General features: G+C 35.7%; 2 protein-coding genes across 2 annotated transcripts; both read left to right on the top strand.

Annotated features, from left to right (window-relative positions):
• The first annotated feature begins 1,958 nt into the window (after nt 1-1,958).
• Nucleotides 1,959-9,342, top strand: LOC105799422 (ran-binding protein M homolog). Its single transcript, XM_012629974.2, has 10 exons — nt 1,959-2,600; nt 3,664-3,810; nt 3,912-4,004; nt 5,231-5,276; nt 5,461-5,537; nt 6,583-6,745; nt 7,293-7,361; nt 8,157-8,216; nt 8,431-8,517; nt 8,860-9,342. The coding sequence occupies exons 1-10, from the start codon at nt 2,200-2,202 to the stop codon at nt 9,121-9,123; spliced, it is 1,407 nt and encodes a 468-aa protein (XP_012485428.1). The 5' UTR covers nt 1,959-2,199; the 3' UTR covers nt 9,124-9,342.
• A 174-nt stretch (nt 9,343-9,516) lies between these two features.
• On the top strand, nt 9,517-12,775 carry LOC105799421 (uncharacterized). The gene is made up of 5 exons (XM_012629973.2): nt 9,517-10,381; nt 10,946-11,407; nt 11,716-12,093; nt 12,173-12,240; nt 12,319-12,775. Exons 1-5 carry the CDS (start codon nt 9,818-9,820, stop codon nt 12,536-12,538), a joined length of 1,692 nt encoding a protein of 563 aa, XP_012485427.1. The 5' UTR covers nt 9,517-9,817; the 3' UTR covers nt 12,539-12,775.
• The last annotated feature ends 6,775 nt before the right edge of the window (nt 12,776-19,550 follow it).

Raw genomic sequence — 19,550 nt, 5'->3', positions numbered from 1 at the left:
TCTGACTTTTTAGGATTAAATAAAGAGTATTGTTAATTCAAATTGAGTTTTAAATGATTGTATGAAGATTTATTTAGATTTAATGTTTTTAAAGCTAGATTGGATTAGAAAATGACAAATCTTGAAATTTTGAGTAAACTTGTGTTTTCAAAGTGATTTTTGGTTCATTCTAACCTAATTAGAAGGTATTCCATCTCAACTTGATAGGTTCTTACCGAATTTTTAAGAATCAAGCATTTTCCACCTTTTACATGTTATTGAGAACTTCAATTTTTCGAAAATTTTAGAACCATGGATTTAGGTAAAATTAGTGGTTTAGAGCTGAAATTAAATGATATTTAGGGTGTTTGAAATTGAAATTGAGGATTAGAAACGAGATTAGAATGTTGAAACTTCAATTCCGGCAAAACTAGCTAGTTTTCGACAGTGAGAAATGAGAGACTTGATTTGTGTTTTCCTTGCTGTTTGGTTGTGTTTAAGGCTGTTTTTAATGAGTTTGGAATGTGTTTGTTATGTGTGTAAAGTACCGGATCAATCAAGAGCCACTCTGAGCAAGTTTAAAAGCAAGGAAAAGCTTATTTGAGCTTTGTGTTCGGAGTCACTGCTGGTATGCGCGATTCGTAGTGTTAATCAGGATCTTAGGATTAGCTCAAACCCTTGTCTTAAGTTCTGAGAGTAAGTCTTTCCTAACCCTACTTTAAAAAAAAAACCCTAACTTTTAAAAAATGGACACGAAAAATACTTCCAACTAGAAGCATTTTCCTAAAATTGACCTAGTCTCGTAATTTTTGAAAAAATAGCCTAATCTAGTAATTTTTTTTTTAATTTCGGCATTTTTAGGAAATTCAACCAAAATTATATAGTGTTGTTTGATTGACCTACGCCGACAAAATTAACAATCAAACTTGGTCAACATTAACGAAAATATTTGGTTGATTAATTTATATTTTTAAAGGTTCAATTGGGTGGTAATTTTTCTTGGGAGGTTAATTGGTTTTTTTATTATTTTTCATTGGTGGCTATTTTATTAATAAGTCAATAATAAATTGTAAAAAACATTCTATCACTTCAAAAGTTTTTCTAAATTTTTGCTTGTATATATATTATATAAATTATAGATTATAAGAAGATTATAAATTATACAAATAAATTATAAATATAGATGCTTAAATTTTACAATAATATTTTTAATAAAAATATTAAAATATGTTATAGGTTTGGTATACTTTTCATAAATTTAAATTTAAATTTAAATTTTTTATTTTATTTTTAGAAATTTAATCTCAGATTTTAAAATTAAAATATAATTATTAACCAAATAAATTGATTGATGTAGTATTTTAAAATTAAAAAATAATTGTTGAAGATAAAAATATATGAACTAAAATAGGGAAATTTATCACATATTTAACGATATTTGATTAATTCATTATATATAAACTCGGTTAACGGCAGTTAGACTTACTCATAGGCCCGCCCAAAAAGTGGGAGGGTTTGAGTAAAAATATAGGCTTGAAAAATGAGTTTGGGTAAAAAAAATAAGGCCAATTTTCATGGGTAAGACTTTTTTGGCCCAAGCTCGTAGTTTTTTTCTGTTTTTTTTACAGTTGTTTTGCTATTTTCTTCTTTTTTTTTCACTATTTTCTACCATTTTACTATTATGTTGCTACTATTTTGTTGTATAACTCTTGTTTTATTGTTAATTTTGTTATTATCTTAGAGACAAATAAGTTATAGATATTTAGTTGTTAAATTGCATCTATTTTAATGTTATTTAAATATATATATTTTTTAAATTTATTATTAATTTGTTGAAAAATATTTATTTTAATATTTTTAATATTTTTGATGAAAAAAATATATAAAAGATTAATACGGGCCGAGCTGGATCCAAGCTTTAATATTTTAACCTTTTAAAACTCATATTTCGAATCCAACCTAGCCTCGATCCGGCCATGATCACGTCTAGCGATACTAAATTGTAGTTAAAAGAGGCCATTTTAGAATTTCCCCAAAGTTTTGGTTGCTTCTTAAGTCAGTTCTCTCCCCAAAGTAGAAAGCAAATAAAATCCATTGCCATCTGAAAATCTTCTTTTCAATTAAGACTGTTTAGAGAAAAAGGAACGAAAAAGGAACAGCTCAAAATCAGATGATTGCTTGAAAATAAATTTAGGTTTCCTTGGTTGGGCTTCCATAGAAATGAACTCCAGTATTACAAACAATGGCCAAAGCAACAACGGGAAGAGCAGCAGACTTGATGGCATAAACCGAGATCTAGGCTTATACTTCTTGGAGCTAGCTCGGCTACGCTCCTCTGCGGCTCCGACGGAGATGGAGGAGGATGAGGAGGAGGCTCCGAAAGAGCTCAACACGATCAATAGCTCGGGAGGGTTCCTGGTGGTGGCGCCTGATAAGTTGTCGGTGAAGTATACGACTGTTAACCTCCATGGTCACGACGTCGGTGTGGTTCAAGCTAATAAGCCGGCTCCAGTGAAGTGTCTGCTTTATTACTTCGAGATTTATGTGAAGGACGCTGGGGTTAAGGGACAAATTGCCATTGGATTCACCAATGAAGGCTTCAAGATGCGGAGGCAGCCCGGGTAAGCTACGGTTTTTATACTGAATAATGTTGTTCATAGGAAGGAGTTTTAACTGAAGTGTTGGTGATTATTATAGTTCAAAGTTAAGAGTTCTGTTGTTGTTTTAAATCGTTTTCTTTTAGTTGTTGAAAGAAGAAGAAGAGAAAAAGGGGGGTAGGGGATCAATTCGTTGATTATGACGCAGTAGGGGAGAAGAAAAGCAAGGAATAGGATAGAGTGATATTTTGTTTTCTTTTACTGCTGCTTTATAGTTTTACTAGTTTTATTTATTTTTTAAATTAATGTCTGATTAGTTGTTGGAAAAGCGAAGAAATGTGGGGAAAGAAAATGTTTTTACTACTTTATATTTGTATTTATTACTGTGTAACATAGAAAAAACGTTAAAAAAATTATTCTGTGTGTGTGTGTGTGTGTTTGTAGTTTCGCAGTATGTATGATTGTGTATTGCTTGAGAATGGAAGAAAAACATAAAGATATTTAATCCTGGGTACTCTCTTGTTTCTTTCCTTTTTGTTTCAACGGGTGTTTCCTGAGTCTGGAAAAAGAGGGAAAGAAAGAGAAGGAAGATAGGATGAAGCTCTTAGTAAGTGAACATATGTTAATTGTATGGAAAAAAGGAAAACATAAATTATTTGACGTGGAAGTGCTGCAACTTACTGCAGGAAGAAAAAGAAATGATCTTGTCTGGAGGCTTTTCTGTTGTTAATTCAGTTAAGTTGCATTTTTGTCTGGTTTTGAAGAGAGGTTCAGGATATCGAGAGAAATGAGGAAGGAAGAGTAAACGCCTCCTAGGTGAGAGGATGTCTTTTTATTGCTTGAGAATGTGTAGGTAGGAACAAAGAGAGAATGAGCTTTGTCTTTATAAATACCTTTTTACAGTTTTAGATTCTATTTTTTGGCCCTGTCAGCAATAAAAGGTTGTTTAACAGAGAAAGAAATTTATTAAGACAGCTTTTGTGTAGGTGTTCTTGATTGGGTTTGTCAATTTTCTGAAACTAAGGAAAAAAATATTTGTCTTCACTTCTTATATGTAATATGAAAGTATTCTTCTTGACTATGGCAGATGGGAAGTAAACAGTTGTGGGTATCATGGGGATGATGGATTGCTATATCGTGGACAAGGAAAGGGAGATGCTTTCGGTCCGACATATACAACAGGAGATACTGTTGGTGGTGGCATTAACTATGCTTCACAGGAATTCTTTTTCACGTAAGATACAATTGTCATTGGGCTTCTATTTGCTTGACTTTTAAGGTATATTCATTCCTGAAGATCCTCACGATTTTCTAAGCTCATTATGTTGATGCCAGTAAAAATGGGGTGTTAGTTGGAACAGTTTGCAAGGAAAAGGAAATGAAGGGTCGCTTATTTCCTACAATTGCAGTTCACAGCCAAAATGAGGAGTATGCATACCTTCTGTTTAGTTTACTTATATGAATTCTCTTTTATATGTTGTGATAAGACACCCATATTTGTTTTGAGTGTGGAATAAGAATAATGGAGATATCATTTTACTCTCTTCTTTCCTCTCATTTAGTTAATTGACCGTGTTGCTATTTTGCTTCTTGACACATTGAGGTTTCTTTCAATAAATGAGTGGTAATGTGCTAGTGATTACACTTCTATTTCTGGCATTGTCCATGGTCTAGTAAAGCTATTTTGAGGTTAAATTTGGCTTAAACTTCCTCTTAGGTTGGGAGTAGATAATTGATTCTTTTTAGATACACGAATGTAGCTAGTTTATTGCTGGAGATTGTACAAGCTTTTTTCTTGATAGTGGGGGTACAATAGTGAGTTACAAACTAAATGGCATTAAGTGGAAATAAAAATTCCAGACCTCAAATTGAGCTTGAATGTTGCTTGAGCCTGAAAATAAATTGTCAAACTGAAATTGAGCAATTGCTTGATACTTGTTTGCTCATCTTGTTTGAAGCTGTATCCTTGGATCAGTAGTGCATTTTCTTTTGATACATCAATATACCAGATATTTCCTTGATCTGGTAGCCATTGGGTTGGATTTACTAATTCCTAGTTGGTTATTGGATTTGTATGAAGCCCCAAAAAAGATGGTTGGAATATGAATTGATAGTGTAAATTGCTACAAGCCCTGCATACAGATAATTCCATTTGAAGTTTTCTATAATGAGGACTCCCCTTGATACCTACTAAATATTAAGAAGTTGATTGCTACCAGATGTGATGTCCGTGAGAGACATGTATATTTTCAGAACTTGGGGAATGTTAGATATATATATTTTGAGGGCGGGGAATGTTATAATTAGGAATATCATGAAGGAGCAATTTCATGGTATTGTGCTAGAAGTACATGTTTATGATTTTTATCTTTAAATGTTGAAAATAATCTGTCATAATTATGTTAGTTCTAAAAATTAAATGCACTCTTCTTGTTCAATGTCTGCTAGTAGATTGTCCATTTTGATCATGGGCTACCGGTTCCTTGATTGTTATGAACTCCTAAAATGCAGTTATGATGCATCTTATCTACTTGTTTAATTTTCCTTGTCCATTGGCTAATATCATTTCACAGTTCATCACAATGCAAATAGATATTGTCATAGTGTTTTTAACCTTGATTATTCGTATGACATTCTTATTTCAAAATGTGCAGGGTTCATGTCAACTTTGGGCAAAAGAAATTTGCTTTTGATTTGAAGGCAAGTTATGCTTCCTTATTTTGCAGCATGCTTTATTTTTTATGAATGTATGGTAACTTGGATTTTAGTATATCTTGGTCCTCTCCGCCTGTCACCTTAAGGGATTTCTTAAGGTTGGTTTGTTTGTTATTTTATTTTATTTATTTTTTATCTTCAAATTTTTATGCTTGATGCCTTGCATCAGGAATATGAAGCTCAAGAGAGGTTGAAGCGGCAGATGACTATTGAAAAGATATCTCTTCCACCAAATATTAGTTATGGGTAAGTTTTTCTTTTGCTGCTAAAAGTATTTTCTGCCTCATGCTTGTCTGATTACTATTGGATGCTTTGATGTTTGTGGTTAAAGAAGTGTGACATCTTTAAATTTGAGGTACTGGTTTTATAATGTAATAATTCTATAAAATAGAAGCTTGTGGGCTACACGATGATGAAAATTGTTACGGTCCCGACTGGTGGATCTTGTCACAGGATTCACAGGCAAACCGTCAATCTTAGCAGGGCTCTTTCCCTAATTTCTATTTCTATATCGCAAATGACCAATGATGAACAAGTGGAACTTGTTGAAGGGAGTTTTAGACCTTAGACTCGTTAGAGAGAATCTTAAATCTTCTAATTGTTTAATTCGATATATATATATCATTCACTTGTCAAATCACCTCTTAAATAACGGTTACATACTTCAATTTAAAGACTTACTAAGGAAGTAATCCTACTAAGGAAAGACCTAAAGAAAGCAAGAAGTACTCATAATTACAATCTTTAATACTTCCCTAATAAGATAATCATAAAATTGATTCCTAATAAATAAAATTACCAACACTATCTGCTGCTGTTCTACTTTTGTGCATCTTACGACACAAATGTTTTTCCGACAAATGCGTCTGCCACAAAAATACTAATTACACAGTGTTGCTTGCTGAAAATAGTTCTGTTTGTCTTCATCCTTGTGCTACCTCATGAGTTAAGAGCAGCTTAGAGGAATCTAAAAAGGTTCGAAGCACCAAAAATATTGAGTACAAGTTAAATTTTTAGCACTTGGAGGATAAAGTGTCATACTGTTAAATCAGAAAAATAAAAGTAGATGCATAGAAGTTATATGTAATTGGATTTACTCTTTGGCCATAGCTTAAAGTTCTTAAAAAATAGCTTTTTAGTTGTAGAGCCTTAAGTTGGGGCTATTTGCCTCTCTTTGAGTGGGTGTAAAAGTCAACTTGAGAAAACTTATTACTCTTTATCATATTAAGCTGAATTATTAGTATGGCGTAGTGTATATTTTAATATATACCTTTCTATTATTATTGAACAGGCTTGTTCGCTCTTACTTGCTACATTATGGCTATGAAGATACACTCAGTTCATTTGATTTGGCTAGTAAAAGCACTATCCCCCCTGTCTATATAGCTCAAGAAAATGGCTTTGACGAGCAGGATATCGGATATGCACTAAATCAGAGAAAGATTCTACGACAGGTTTGTAATTGTTTGACAATTCACAGTGCTGTATTATAGTTGTAATTTAGTTATGTGTTTTCTGTTGGAGTTGTTCCCTTAACTTTTCTAATAATTGAACAGAAAATTTAGACATGTGGCCAATGAAGTTGGCTAAAGCCAGTTATTTTGAGCATTAATAGTTAAGTTTGCCTTTTGTGTAGTCACATCCTTCACTCATTTTTTCCTAGGTTACGAGAGTCTCATTTTGCTGTTAGTTTTAAATCTCCAGTAACTTGGGTGTAAGCTAACTGTTTTGTAAGGATGGGTGTTCCCATTGTGTAAATACCATATTCATGGGCTCAAACTTTTTTTGTTGCTCCAAGCCCCACCAAAAAAAAAGAAAAAGAAGTAGCAAGAGTCAACTAATGAATATTTATTCTTCTGTTAGCACCTTCAATGTTATATATATAAGACTATCTTTTCTTTTTTGAATATTTGTTACCTGTAATCTACTATGCTTCCTTTGATCACTTTCTTCTGCTGTTCTGGTTAAATTAGTGATTATTGTGTTTTCGTTGCAATGAAGCTCATCAGGAATGGTGAGATTGATGCAGCAATTAGCAAACTTCGTGATTGGTATCCCCAAATTGTTCAGGTCTGTACACTATTCGATTTTGTCTACTGTTGTGAAAACATATATCGACTGTCATAAGAGGATTAAGTTATGTTGTCAATGCATGTGAATGGGACTTGTATGTGGCTCCTTTAATGTCATTCTAGAACTTTGTTTCTTTGTTCTGTTAAAGCATTTATATATATTTTTTGGCAGTTAAAATATGCAGTTAGTCCTTGTACTTTACAAGGATTAATGACATATTTTAACCTTTTTTGTCTCTTGATTCTTTCTTTTCCGGTTCCATTATTGTTGTTTTGGCCATTGGGAACTCCAGGAGTGCCCTGCATTTATAAATATCAAATTTAACTTGCATTCTTGCCTTTTACTTCAATAATTCTTGTCATTCCTTCTTTCCCTTTTCCTCTGTCCCTATATTAAGGCTAGGATAGAGATGTTTAAACTGGGTCAGGTTAGCCAGTGATACAACAGAATTTGCTAATATTCTTGTCATTTCATCCTTGGAAGAGAAAGAGGGAGGAATTGTATATTATTCTACTTTCAAAGCAAGCAATTACATTAAAACTCATGATTGCTCTCCTCGAACCTTAGGGTTTGACTTGGATATTAGTCACAACATTTATGATTTTCCTTGTCTTCTGATTGTTTGCTACTAATGTATGTTCAATTAGCTACAAATTTCTGCCGAACATAAATTGTAAGTGGTGAAGAAAGTGTTGTGGCAGTCCCCTTGTTCATTATTCCATGTATACTTGAAATAGCTTTAGTGTTTTGGATTTATACACAAACCTTTCTGTTATGTCATGCTACATGCAGGATGACAAATCTGCTACTTGCTTTCTGCTGCACTGCCAAAAATTTATCGAATTGGTTCGGGTACATTTTCTTTCCTATATATTAGCTTATCTAGTGATTAGCATCTTTAGTTTTTTTATGAAAACGACACTAATTACAGAAATTATTATCCGTCATGTTTTGAAATCTGATGGAAAATATCTTGCTGGATATACCTTGTTGTCTTTTTCACTTCTTGAGACTTCTAACCTAAATTCTCAGTTCTGATATACTGGGAGATACTTCCTGTGTGTAGGTAGGAGCACTTGAAGAGGCTGTTAAGTATGGAAGAATTGAATTGGCAAATTTTTTTCGGTTGGCTGGATTTGATGATTTAGTGCAGGTAGATAATTCTTTTTCTTATACTTTCCCTTTGGTCTATATTGAGAGTTGCATTTTGAATATGTGAGATGACAAACATTATGTTAGGGATGGGCCTAGCTTGTGAATTTCCTTTTATTTTTAGTTTATATTAATTCATTTTGACGTGCATATGAGCTGATATAATTTTGTTTTCCCTTTCTGTGTATATTTTAAGAAAATTAAAATTTACAAAAGCTTGTCATTTCTCGTATGTACTTTTAGACATGGTTAACATCTATTTCCACGTAGTGCATGTGAAGAAGAAGGAATGTAGAATCAAAAGGCTTCCCAAAGCTAATATATGAGTTGGTTTTTCAATTAGGACTGTGCTGCATTGCTGGCATATGAACATCCACAGGAGTCCTGTGTGGGATACCTTCTAGAAGAGTCGCAACGTGATCTTGTGGCAGACACAGTTAATGCAATGATATTGTCAACAAATCCGAACACGCAAGATATGGAAGGGTGCTTACAGTCGTATCTTGAGAGATTACTGAGGCAGCTAACAGCTTGCTGTTTGGAGAGAAGGTCGGCAAATGGGGAACAGGGGGAAGCATTTCTTTTACGTCGTGTTCTTAACAGCTGATGTGATAATGTAAATTGAATTCTCGTACTCAGTCCATATCTTCAATAGATGTTTGACTAATTCCATCCCAATTTACAAGACCTTGTTATATACAGAGTAGAGAGCATCCCTTATTCTCTCTCAACATGGTGCTGTTTCTCCTTGTGCTTGTAAGATTTATTTATTTTCTTTTGAATTTTTTTTTTAGTCTTTGAAATGATAAATTTCTAATTTGCTGGATGCGGATGCCAATGTGAATATTTGTATTCTAAGGATCTTACTCACATGAAATGAATGTGTGGATAATTTAAATGAATGGCTTACTTTGTAAAAAATGAATTTTTTATTTTATAATTTAATAATTAAGCTGGTTAACGACTAACGAGTATCTCTACCTATGTTGTTTGTATGTAGGTAAGAGCAAAAAGAGAAAGAAAACCCTAAAACAACCATTCCCGGTTCTCAAGACAAAATGTTGTGAAATAATAATAAATAAATCCAAAACCCTATTCTTAACAAAAAGGAAAAAGGAGCTGGCTGGCACCATCATTACCAACAGCAAAGCCCTTGGTTTTTCTTTCCCTCTCCTTCCCGCCTCTTCTCTCTGAGGGTTTCCTTTCTATTTTCTCTCGTCTTATCTTCTTCAGTTTTACATTTTTTGAATTGACTAGATACCCTAACATCAGACAAAAAGATAGTGAAATGCGTTTGAGGGATGCAGAAACTGATAAGAAGAACCCCTTCTGCTCCTCCCCTGCTTTCCACTTCTTCCCTTAAACCCTCTCTCCCTTCTCTCTCTCTCTCTCTTTCTCTTCCTCTCCCTTTCTCCACCCCTGCTTCTTCTACTATTTCTTTTTCAATGCCCACTGCCACTCTCCCAGGTTGTGGCTCTTCTCTCGCCGCCGCCGCCGCTCTTACAAACAAAACTTCCTCTCTTTCCCGGCGCTTCTACACCACTGCTAGTTATCTCTATCAGCCCCGTTTAAATACAAGAACCTCTCTACGGGCTTGGCCTGGGAGAGTTGGTATCCGGCCGGCTTGGTGCCATTCCAGTGGGATAGAGGAGCAGTTGAGTCCAATTGAAACTTCCAAGGATTTGAATGAAATTGAAGAGGAAGATAAGCCGATAAGGTTGAATAGAAGGCAAAAGGGTTCTGGAGTTTTGGTGGGAAGTCCGGATTTGTTGACGATTCCGGGCGTTGGACCTAGGAATTTGAGGAAGCTTGTTGAGAATGGGATTCAAGGTGTTGCTGAGCTCAAGCAGTTGTACAAGGACAAGGTTTTCTCTTTCTTTCTTTCCTGCTATTATCTATGGGAAGTTTATTTGGTACCGAACTGTTTAATTGGAGTTGGGGTTTTTGTTTTTATTTTATACTGGTTTTAATGTGTATGTTTTGGTTAGTTTTTCATGCTGATGATGTCCAAAATTGATTTAAACAGTGGTTTTGGATTCATTAGAGTCCATTTGGTTGAAGTTTTTAGTGTTTAAGATGTGAGTTTTTCCCCATTTTTTTTCATGAGAGTCCAACTCCTTTCCGTTACTTTCCAGTTCCTTTTTCATCATAATACACAGGCATGGCTTCCACAATTCATCGTTGGTTTCTACTTATGTGAATGGTAGTTATGGGTGTATTGGAAAGCAAGGGATAGAGAACTAAATGAAGCTCAATCTGTATCTAAAATGGTTCAAATGGTTGTTGACTCCCTAAACGCGAGGACCGGAATTTTTTATTTAATTGATTGTAAAAACTTGTGTTTTTTTATTGGCATGGAAGAAACCATTTTTTGTATGATTATTTGGTTAGATTGTTTGTCGAATTGAACTTTACCTTTTCCTTGGCAGTTTTTTGGAAAGGCTAGTCAGAAGATGGTTGAGTATTTACAAAGTTCTGTTGGGATTATCCACAGAAATCATGCCGAGAGTATAACAACTTTTATTAAGGAGAGTGTGGATGAAGAACTGAAGGATTCGAACTCAGATACAAAGCCAGCTTCAAAGAAACGGTTAACATTCTGTGTTGAAGGGAATATCAGTGTTGGAAAGACAACGTTCCTTCAAAGAATAGCTAATGAAACACTGGAGCTGCGCGATCTTGTTGAGATTGTTCCAGAACCCATTGATAAGTGGCAGAATGTTGGACCTGACCATTTCAATATATTAGATGCGTTTTATGCTGAACCACAGAGGTATGCCTATACCTTTCAAAATTATGTCTTTGTTACAAGGGTTATGCAGGAGAGAGAGTCATCTGGGGGTCTTAAGCCGCTCAGGTTAATGGAAAGGAGTGTTTTCAGTGACAGAATGGTAAGCATAGAGTAGTTTCTTCTTCTTATTTTTTTCCTGTGTTATTATGATGTGATGATAGAGTTTCTCTGTGTTGTCATGTTCTGCTTGTCAAGAAGTTTTCTTTAGTCTATGTTTTTATCTTGATGTAGGAAAGCGAAATATTAGAAGTTCTTTTTTATGAATTTTCTGTTCAACAATGACCAAAGTCATTGGATTTTAATCCTTGCAGTTTTCTCTTTTCTCCTTTGGTTTATTCCAATCAAGAGGAAGAAAGCTGACCTAAGAGTTTCAAGGCTGATAACTTTATCTCATTTTTACTTATTAAGGTGTTTGTACGAGCTGTTCATGAAGCAAATTGGATGAATGAGATGGAGATCAGCATTTATGACTCATGGTTTGATCCAGTTGTATCATGCTTGCCGGGGCTTATTCCTGATGGTTTTATCTATCTAAGGGCAAGTCCTGATACATGCCATAAGAGGATGATGCTGCGAAAAAGAGCAGAAGAGGGTGGGGTGAGCCTAGATTATCTGCGTGACTTGCATGAAAAGCACGAGAGCTGGCTTTTACCTTTTGAAAGTGGAAATCATGGAGTACTGTCTGTTAGTAAGTTACCCATTCATGTGGATAGCTCTTTGCACCCTGATATCAGAGATCGAGTGTTCTTTTTAGAGGGTAATCATATGCATTCTAGCATTCAGAAGGTATGATGGTTTCCTTTCTGTGTGGAATTTAGATTAGATTGCTTTCCTCATTTGAATTGTTATCTTTTTCTATGAACAGGTTCCTGCTTTGGTGCTTGACTGTGAACCCAACATAGATTTCAGCAGAGATATTGAAGCAAAGAGACAGTAAGATAACATGACCTTTAGTTTTTCGTCATATTAGCCTTTAGATATTAACTGATTCCTGAACTGGCTCTGGTGAAGGTATGCTCGCCAAGTTGCAGAATTCTTTGAATTTGTGAAGAAAAAGAAAGAAATCTCAACTACTAAAGCTGGGGAAGAAGGCCAAGGGGGCAGTCAACCTCAGATTATACTGCCTCATGCAGGTGGATTATGGGTACCAGATGGAAAACATTTCCCAGATGCCGCTCTAAAATCTCTAGAATTCCGGCGAGCCATGTCCTACATGTCTGGATCAGGCTAGTCAGCTTTTTTTTTTTTCAGATCTAGAGGTGTCTGTTACTGGTGGATGCAGGATGTCTCGTGTAAAAATGTTTGACCATTATTAACCTTTAGGAATGTAGAGATGTTGAAATGCTTGGACAGTTTTCTTTAAATGCATTGGTCGTTGGTGTAATGGTGCTTTGCTTTCCTGTGGTAGTAACCATTCTAATGAATCATGAAATGGAATCGAGATCCTACGGATATGATATACCCAAAAGTTCTATTGAAAAATAGATAAAAAAAAAAAAAAAGAGGATAGGCGCAAGGAATTGGGATCTCTCCGTTTCCAAGCGAAGAAAACACAATTTTGTTTCAATTTTTTGTCCTTAGCGAAAGAAAAAAAAAGTACAAATTCTTTATTTGTGGAGGTAAAAAGTTCTTCTAGGGCTGTCTCTTCTACATTATCTTCTACCTCCTTTATTGGGTTGTTGCCTGCTTTGATTCCCAGTTTTACCGTTGGTTCATTAAGTTCTTTAATTCCCAACACTTTGGATGTTAGTCATATGGTTTAAATTTATTTCTTGTTAGTCAGTTAGTAGTTATTTTTCTATTATTTTCTGTTACTGCATTTTCTACTTGTATATAACAGTACGATTGCATCAAATATACTTGAGCAATTTTCTTTTACTCTCATTCTACATGGTATTAGATGTGATTTTTCTCTCTGTTATAATTTTCTTGTAACTTTCTTGCTTTCTACACAATCTGTTTCCTTAATTTTCTTTTCCCACGATGGCACTCCATGATCCTACCCTACCTTCTAGCCCATACTACCTGCATCCAAATGAAAATCCAGCTTGAGTTCTTGTTTCTCCCGTCTTATCAAGCTCGAACTATCACTCTTGGTCTCGAGCAATGACAATGGCACTTTTGTCCAAGAACAAGCTCCAGTTTGTTGATGGCACCATCATAGCTCCGTTTCGAACAGATCCTCTTTATTCAGCCTGGGAACGATGCAATACTATAGTGCTTTCTTGGTTGCACCATTCCATCTTGCCTTCAATCATGAACAGTGTTCTTTGGCTCGATTTTGCATATGATGTTTGGCGCGATCTCCGTGAACGTTTTTCTCATGGAGATGTTTTTCGCATTTTTGATCTCCAAGAAGAGATCAATGCTTTCAAGCAAGATGACCTCTCAGTCACTGATTATTTTACTAAGTTGAAGATTCTCTGGGATGAGTTGATGAATTTTTGACCAATTCCAGTTTGTTCTTGTCCAACATCTTGTTCTTGTGGCGCATTTGCCACTCTTCAGAAATATCATGATAATGATTACGTTATTCGGTTTCTTAAAGGTCTCCATGATCGGTTTGCTGCTGTTCGTTCTCAAATCATGCTCATCGATCCGTTGCCTACGATCGACAAAGCATTTTCCTTGGTTATTCAAAAAGAACGTCACCTTCCTACTGGCTCTTCTCTGTTTGTTAGTAACACATTGTGCCAGCACACTTCTTCAAAGAAATCTCAGGCCAAATCGTCTACTGATTCAGGGCAATGTACCTTTTGTGGCAAATCCAGGCATACTGTTGATACCTGCTATTAGAAGCATGGTTATCCACCTGGTTATAAGTCTCGTAGTCGGGCTTCTCGTGCACACACAGTACTTAATGATTGTGCTGCACAACCTTTGGACTCTTCGCAGCCTGTTGATATCTTGCCATCTAATTCTTCTGTTACTTTGACACAAGATCAGTTACAACAGCTACTTGCATTGCTTCCAACATCTACCTCCCCACCCCATGTTACCAATACTACCTCTTCCTTACAACCAAAACCTTCCACATCCTCAGGTAACCTCTTTTCTTTTCAATCCCATTATTGGATCATCGACACTGGTGCGACTGATCACATTACTCACTCTTTATCATTTTTTTGCTTCTTTTCATTCCATTAAACCTGTATATATAAATCTTCCAAATGGCACCAAAGTTTGTGCTCGAATTTCTGGTACAGTCATTTTTAGTAATAGCCTTTACATTACTAATGTTCTTTATGTTCCTCAATTCACTTTTAATCTTTTATCTGTAACTAAACTCAGTGCTACTTTACCTTGTTCTTTTACTTTTCACAAAACTTACTGTACTTTACAGGCTTTTCCCTCTTCGAAGATGATTAGTACAACTAAAGTGCTCAATAGTCTTTATATTTTGGACTCACCAGCTCAAACCTTTTCTATTCCTGCTCCCATTGCCTTGTTAGCTACCACAACTTCATGTTCCCTTTGGCATCATCGTCTAGGTCATTTTTCCGATTCTAGATTGAAACTACTTTCCCCTTACATTCCTTCTTTGTCCATACAAAATAATGAAACTTGTAAAGCCTGTCATTTGGCAAAACAAAAGAAAATTCCTTTTCCTGTAAGCACTTCCGTTTCCAATAAAATATTTGACCTTGTTCATATTGATATTTGGGGCCCAACTGATGTTGTTTCTATCACTGGTCATCGTTATTTTCTAACCATTGTTGATGACTTTAGTCGTTTTACTTGGATTATTTTATTGAAAGCAAAATCTGAAGTTCGAACTCACATTCAGAATTTTTTCACACTTGTTGAAACTCAATTTTCATCAAATATTAAAGTCATTCGAACTGACAATGGCTGTGAGTTTGATATTCCAGCTTTTTATGCTTCCAAAGGCATTATTCATCAAACTTCATGTGTTGAAACTCCACAACAAAATGGTCTTGTTGAACGTAAACACCAACATATTCTCAATGTTTTACGGGCTCTCTTATTTCATTCTAATCTGCCTAAACATTTTTGGGGACATGCTGTTCTTCATTTTATTTTTCTCATTAATCGCACCCCAACTCCTCTTTTGGCTAACCTTACTCCTTTTGACAAATTATACCAAACTCAGCCATCTTTTCAGCACCTACGTGTCTTTGGTTGTCTTTGCTTTGCAACCACTCTCACTGCTCATCATCATAAGTTTGATCCTCGAGCACGTGACTGTGTTTTCCTTGGATTTCCACCACATGTCAAAGGTTATATTCTTTTTGACCTATCAACCTATGCCATTTTTGTCTCAAGAAATGTTCATTTCCATGAGTCTGTTTTTCCTTTTTCTCATCAACCATCTTCTTCTTCTTCCACCCCACACTTAACCTTTGACCTCACCATTACCTATGATTTGCCATTTCAATCACAAGTTTCACCTCCCGTTCTCTCACAACCCTCTAGGCCACCTCGTCTTAAGAAGCCACCTTCATATCTAGACTAGTATCATTGCTTTTTAAGCAAAGCTGCAACCAATCATCTTTGATGCTCCACACCTTTTACTCTTGCTATCAATGCTTCTTCTACACCTACAACCTATTTGCAAGCTAGTAAAATTCCCCATTGGCAAGAAGCAATGCAAGCTGAAATTTCTGCTCTTGAACAAAATAACACCTGGATCATTATGGACCTACCTCCAGGCAAGATTGCAATTGGTTGTAAATGGGTCTATTGAGTGAAATATCGAGCCGATGGTTCTATTGAGCGTTACAAGGCTCGTTTGGTTGCAAAAGGGGTTCACACAAACTGAGGGTGTTGATTATTTTGATACTTTTTCCCCTGTGGCCAAGATTACTACTGTCCGATTATTGCTTGCCATTGCTGCTTCCAAAAACTGGTTTTTGCACCAGCTTGATGTTAACAATGCGTTTTTGCATGAAGATTTGACTGAAGAGGTTTATATGCTTTTGCCTCCTGGTTTTGCTTCCTTCAATTCACATAAGGTCTGTAAGTTGCAAAAATCATTATATGGTCTAAAGCAGGCAAGTCGACAGTGGTTTGCTAAACTCACAGCAGCTCTTACTTCTATTGGTTATGTTCAATCTAGTTTCGATTTCTCCTTGTTTGTTAAAAAGGATGACATTTCTTTTACTGCATTATTGGTCTATGTTGATGATGTTATTCTGGCTGGTGATCATTTAGATGAAATAACAAGCGTAAAAGCCTTCTTGAATTTTGTTTTTAGCATCAAAGACTTGGGTGATCTCAAGTATTTTCTTGGCTTTGAAGTTGCTTGCAGTTCTGCTGGTATTCATCTTTGTCAGCAGAAATATGTTCTCGACCTACTGTCTGATTTTGATTTCTCAGATTGCAAGCCTGTTATGACTTCTATGGCCACCAAAATCCCTCGCGATGCTTCTGCCTAATTGCTTCCTGATAACACTATTTTCAGGAAACTTATTGGACGACTATTATATTTGGTTTCTACTAGACCTGACCTTGCTTTCGCTGTTCAACAGTTGAGTCAGTTCTTGGACCGACCTACAGTCACTCATCTTCAAGCTGCTCATCGTATTCTTAGCTACCTGAAAGGCTGTATTGACTTTGGTATTTTCTTTTCTGCTTCTTTCTCGCCTATACTGAAGGCCCTTAGTGACTCTGATTGGGCTAGTTGTCCCCTCACACGTCGTTTTGTGACCGAATATTGCCTATTTTATGGCGATTCTCTTGTTACTTGGAAAGCCAAGAAGCAAAGCACTGTGTCCCGCTCCTCCTCAGAAGCAGAATATCGAGCCCTTGCATCTGCTGTTTGTGAAATTCAGTGGCTTCGATCTCTTTTGTCTGACTTGCATTTGTCTATTTCTGGGCCTACTGCTTTGTTTTGTGACAACGATTCTGCTCTTCAAATTGCTGCAAACCCTACGTTTCATGAACGTACTAAACACATTGAAATCAACTGTCATCTTGTTCGTAAGAAGGAGTTGTCCGGTGTTGTTAAATTGCTTCCTTGTTCTTCAAAGGATCAACTTGCTGACATCTTTACTAAAGCTCTAGCTGCTGCTCCTTTTCAGCTTATTTTGTCCAAGCTGGGATTGTTTTCCATTCACTCTCCAGCTTGAGGGGGGCTGTTAGTCATATAGTTTAAATTTATTTCTTGTTAGTCAGTTAGTAGTTATTTTTCTGTTATTTTCTGTTATTGCATTTTCTACTTGCATATAACAGTACGATTGAATCAAATATACTTGAGCAATTTTCTTTTACTCTCATTCTACATTGGATCCAATTATTGTTGACCCTCTGCGAAGTATTCCTCCATTAACAATTGTGGCCTCACAACCAGTTGTGCATGGGGCTGCTCCTATCAGCTCTTCATCAGCCTTTACCTCTGCAATAGGTTAGTCTATCTAATGTGGATATTATCTCAATGAAAAATGCACTGCTGCAAAATTTGAGATATTTCAAGACTCAAATTCCACTTTCTTAAAAAGACAGGCATTTGTTTATAAGCCTTGGACTAGTAAAATTAAGTTGAGAAAGTACACTCGTGCATTGGGTTCAAAAGAGTTTTTATGTTTTTGTTTTTGGAATTATTTTTTATTGAATTTTTTTGGACTTAAAAAAAGTGAACTTAACTTGTGATATCTATGTTTAGCTAAGCTAAAAATAATTACAAAAAATATCCTTACGAACAATATTCAACATACTTCAAGCTATTCAACTCGTATTTTTATTTATTAAATTGATGAATATTTACAACATGTGCAATAATTATACCTTTGTTGTAATGATAATGCAAGCACATTAGCTCAAGCTACCTACGCCACCTGTGTTAGTGTTCCAGATATAGTTGGGGGAGTTGAAAAGAGGAAAAACATGTTAGGTTGTATTCCTAGTAAGAATAACCCAAATGTTACATCTTCTCCCTTAGAGAGATGTACTTTCTATTGAATTCTGATAAGGTGATGATGTGAGCAATAACATTGATTCCTAAAGAGATATGAGATGTTGGTTCTATTACTGCAATAGAAGTTATGGAGGCGTGAAGGAATCTTATAGCAGAATAAACTTTTACTTTTTGCAACTGATAAAGATGTGAACATTCATTAATAAGTAGTTAGTTGAGTTGAACCAAGAGAGGTTAAAGCTAAAAATGAGATTCAAGAAGTTTGTTGCAGATGTTGAATTGTACAAGAAGTTGAGAAGGGCAGCAACTACGAGAGAGGAAGGTTTAAATTTGAGTGTGAACATTTACAGGTTGAGAATGAAGCCTTGAAAAAGGAGAAACTTGGGTTACAAATTGAGGCCATGTACAAAGAAAAGATAGACAAACATGTGCCAAAGGTGGAGTCAATGGGGCGAGATCATGCTGCTGAGTTAGTGAGAGTACAAGAGTCTTACATGTCGGAAGTAGTAGCAATCAAGCAGGAGTTTGATAAGATGCTGGCAAGCCTCGCCCAAGAAATCGTCTTTAAAGAAAAAGTTAGAATATGCAAGTTTTGCTTTGGTTGCCAAGGACAGTTTGATAGCCACTATCACAAAAGATGCTAAAACCGAGATAGCAGATACAATACCTTATATGTCGAGGTACCATATTATGTCAAGGGTCACAGATCAAATCCTGTGACGAACATGCAAAGAGCGTCTCATGGAAATCAATTGATGAAATAGGGCTCATTTGATCCACTTAAACTGGTCTAATTCATGGAACATGTGGAGAAGCCCATCTACTTGAAGTCTTAGTGACCAAGTGAAGCACTTAGGGCTACCATGGCAAATAAGGAAACTAGTCTTAGAAGATATATAATTCGATAATGATTGATTTTGTAATCTTAAAGGATTGAGTCAATCCCTTAAGAATCGCAATTGTAGATAGGCTTTAATCTTGACTGCCGATGTAACTCAATATGTACCGTTGGTTTTGGAGGAGCTCAACTATAAATAAAGGTCTTCCTCCCCCTATTTGTAATCATCCCAAGATACGCAGTTGTAATCTTTCATAGTAATTATTATTAAGAGCATTTACTCAAACACTTGGCTTGCTTTTACTTTTCTGTGGCATTTTCTGTTCTTTTGTTACTATTTTTTTTACTTCGTTTCCGCTTTATATTCGATGCCTTGGAGAATTTCCATTGAGGATTCTCATTTTGTGAGAGTTAGGCTGACTTAGGCGGATTTGAACCCAAGAAATCGCCTAAGGTCGTACGATTACGAGACTAAAGTTTTAGCCTCGTGACAATTGGTATCAAAGCTAAGGTTTTGAAGGCGTTGAT

Source organism: Gossypium raimondii, chromosome 9 (assembly GCF_025698545.1).
Source record: "Gossypium raimondii isolate GPD5lz chromosome 9, ASM2569854v1, whole genome shotgun sequence".
Lineage (NCBI taxonomy): Eukaryota > Viridiplantae > Streptophyta > Magnoliopsida > Malvales > Malvaceae > Gossypium > Gossypium raimondii.
Note: the sequence above shows the minus strand (reverse complement) of the source record. Positions and strands in the feature narration are given on the sequence as shown.

Bases quoted from the DNA above. Each gene is read 5' to 3' on its own strand.
- LOC105799421 (XM_012629973.2), top strand. From the start codon at position 9,818: ATGCAGAAACTGATAAGAAGAACCCCTTCTGCTCCTCCCCTGCTTTCC. The intron at 10,382-10,945 runs GTTTTCTCTTTC...TTTCCTTGGCAG, and splicing joins AGCAGTTGTACAAGGACAAG to TTTTTTGGAAAGGCTAGTCA. The intron at 12,094-12,172 runs GTATGATGGTTT...TTCTATGAACAG, and splicing joins TGCATTCTAGCATTCAGAAG to GTTCCTGCTTTGGTGCTTGA.
- LOC105799422 (XM_012629974.2), top strand. From the start codon at position 2,200: ATGAACTCCAGTATTACAAACAATGGCCAAAGCAACAACGGGAAGAGC. The intron at 5,277-5,460 runs GCAAGTTATGCT...GCCTTGCATCAG, and splicing joins AATTTGCTTTTGATTTGAAG to GAATATGAAGCTCAAGAGAG. The intron at 5,538-6,582 runs GTAAGTTTTTCT...ATTATTGAACAG, and splicing joins CCACCAAATATTAGTTATGG to GCTTGTTCGCTCTTACTTGC.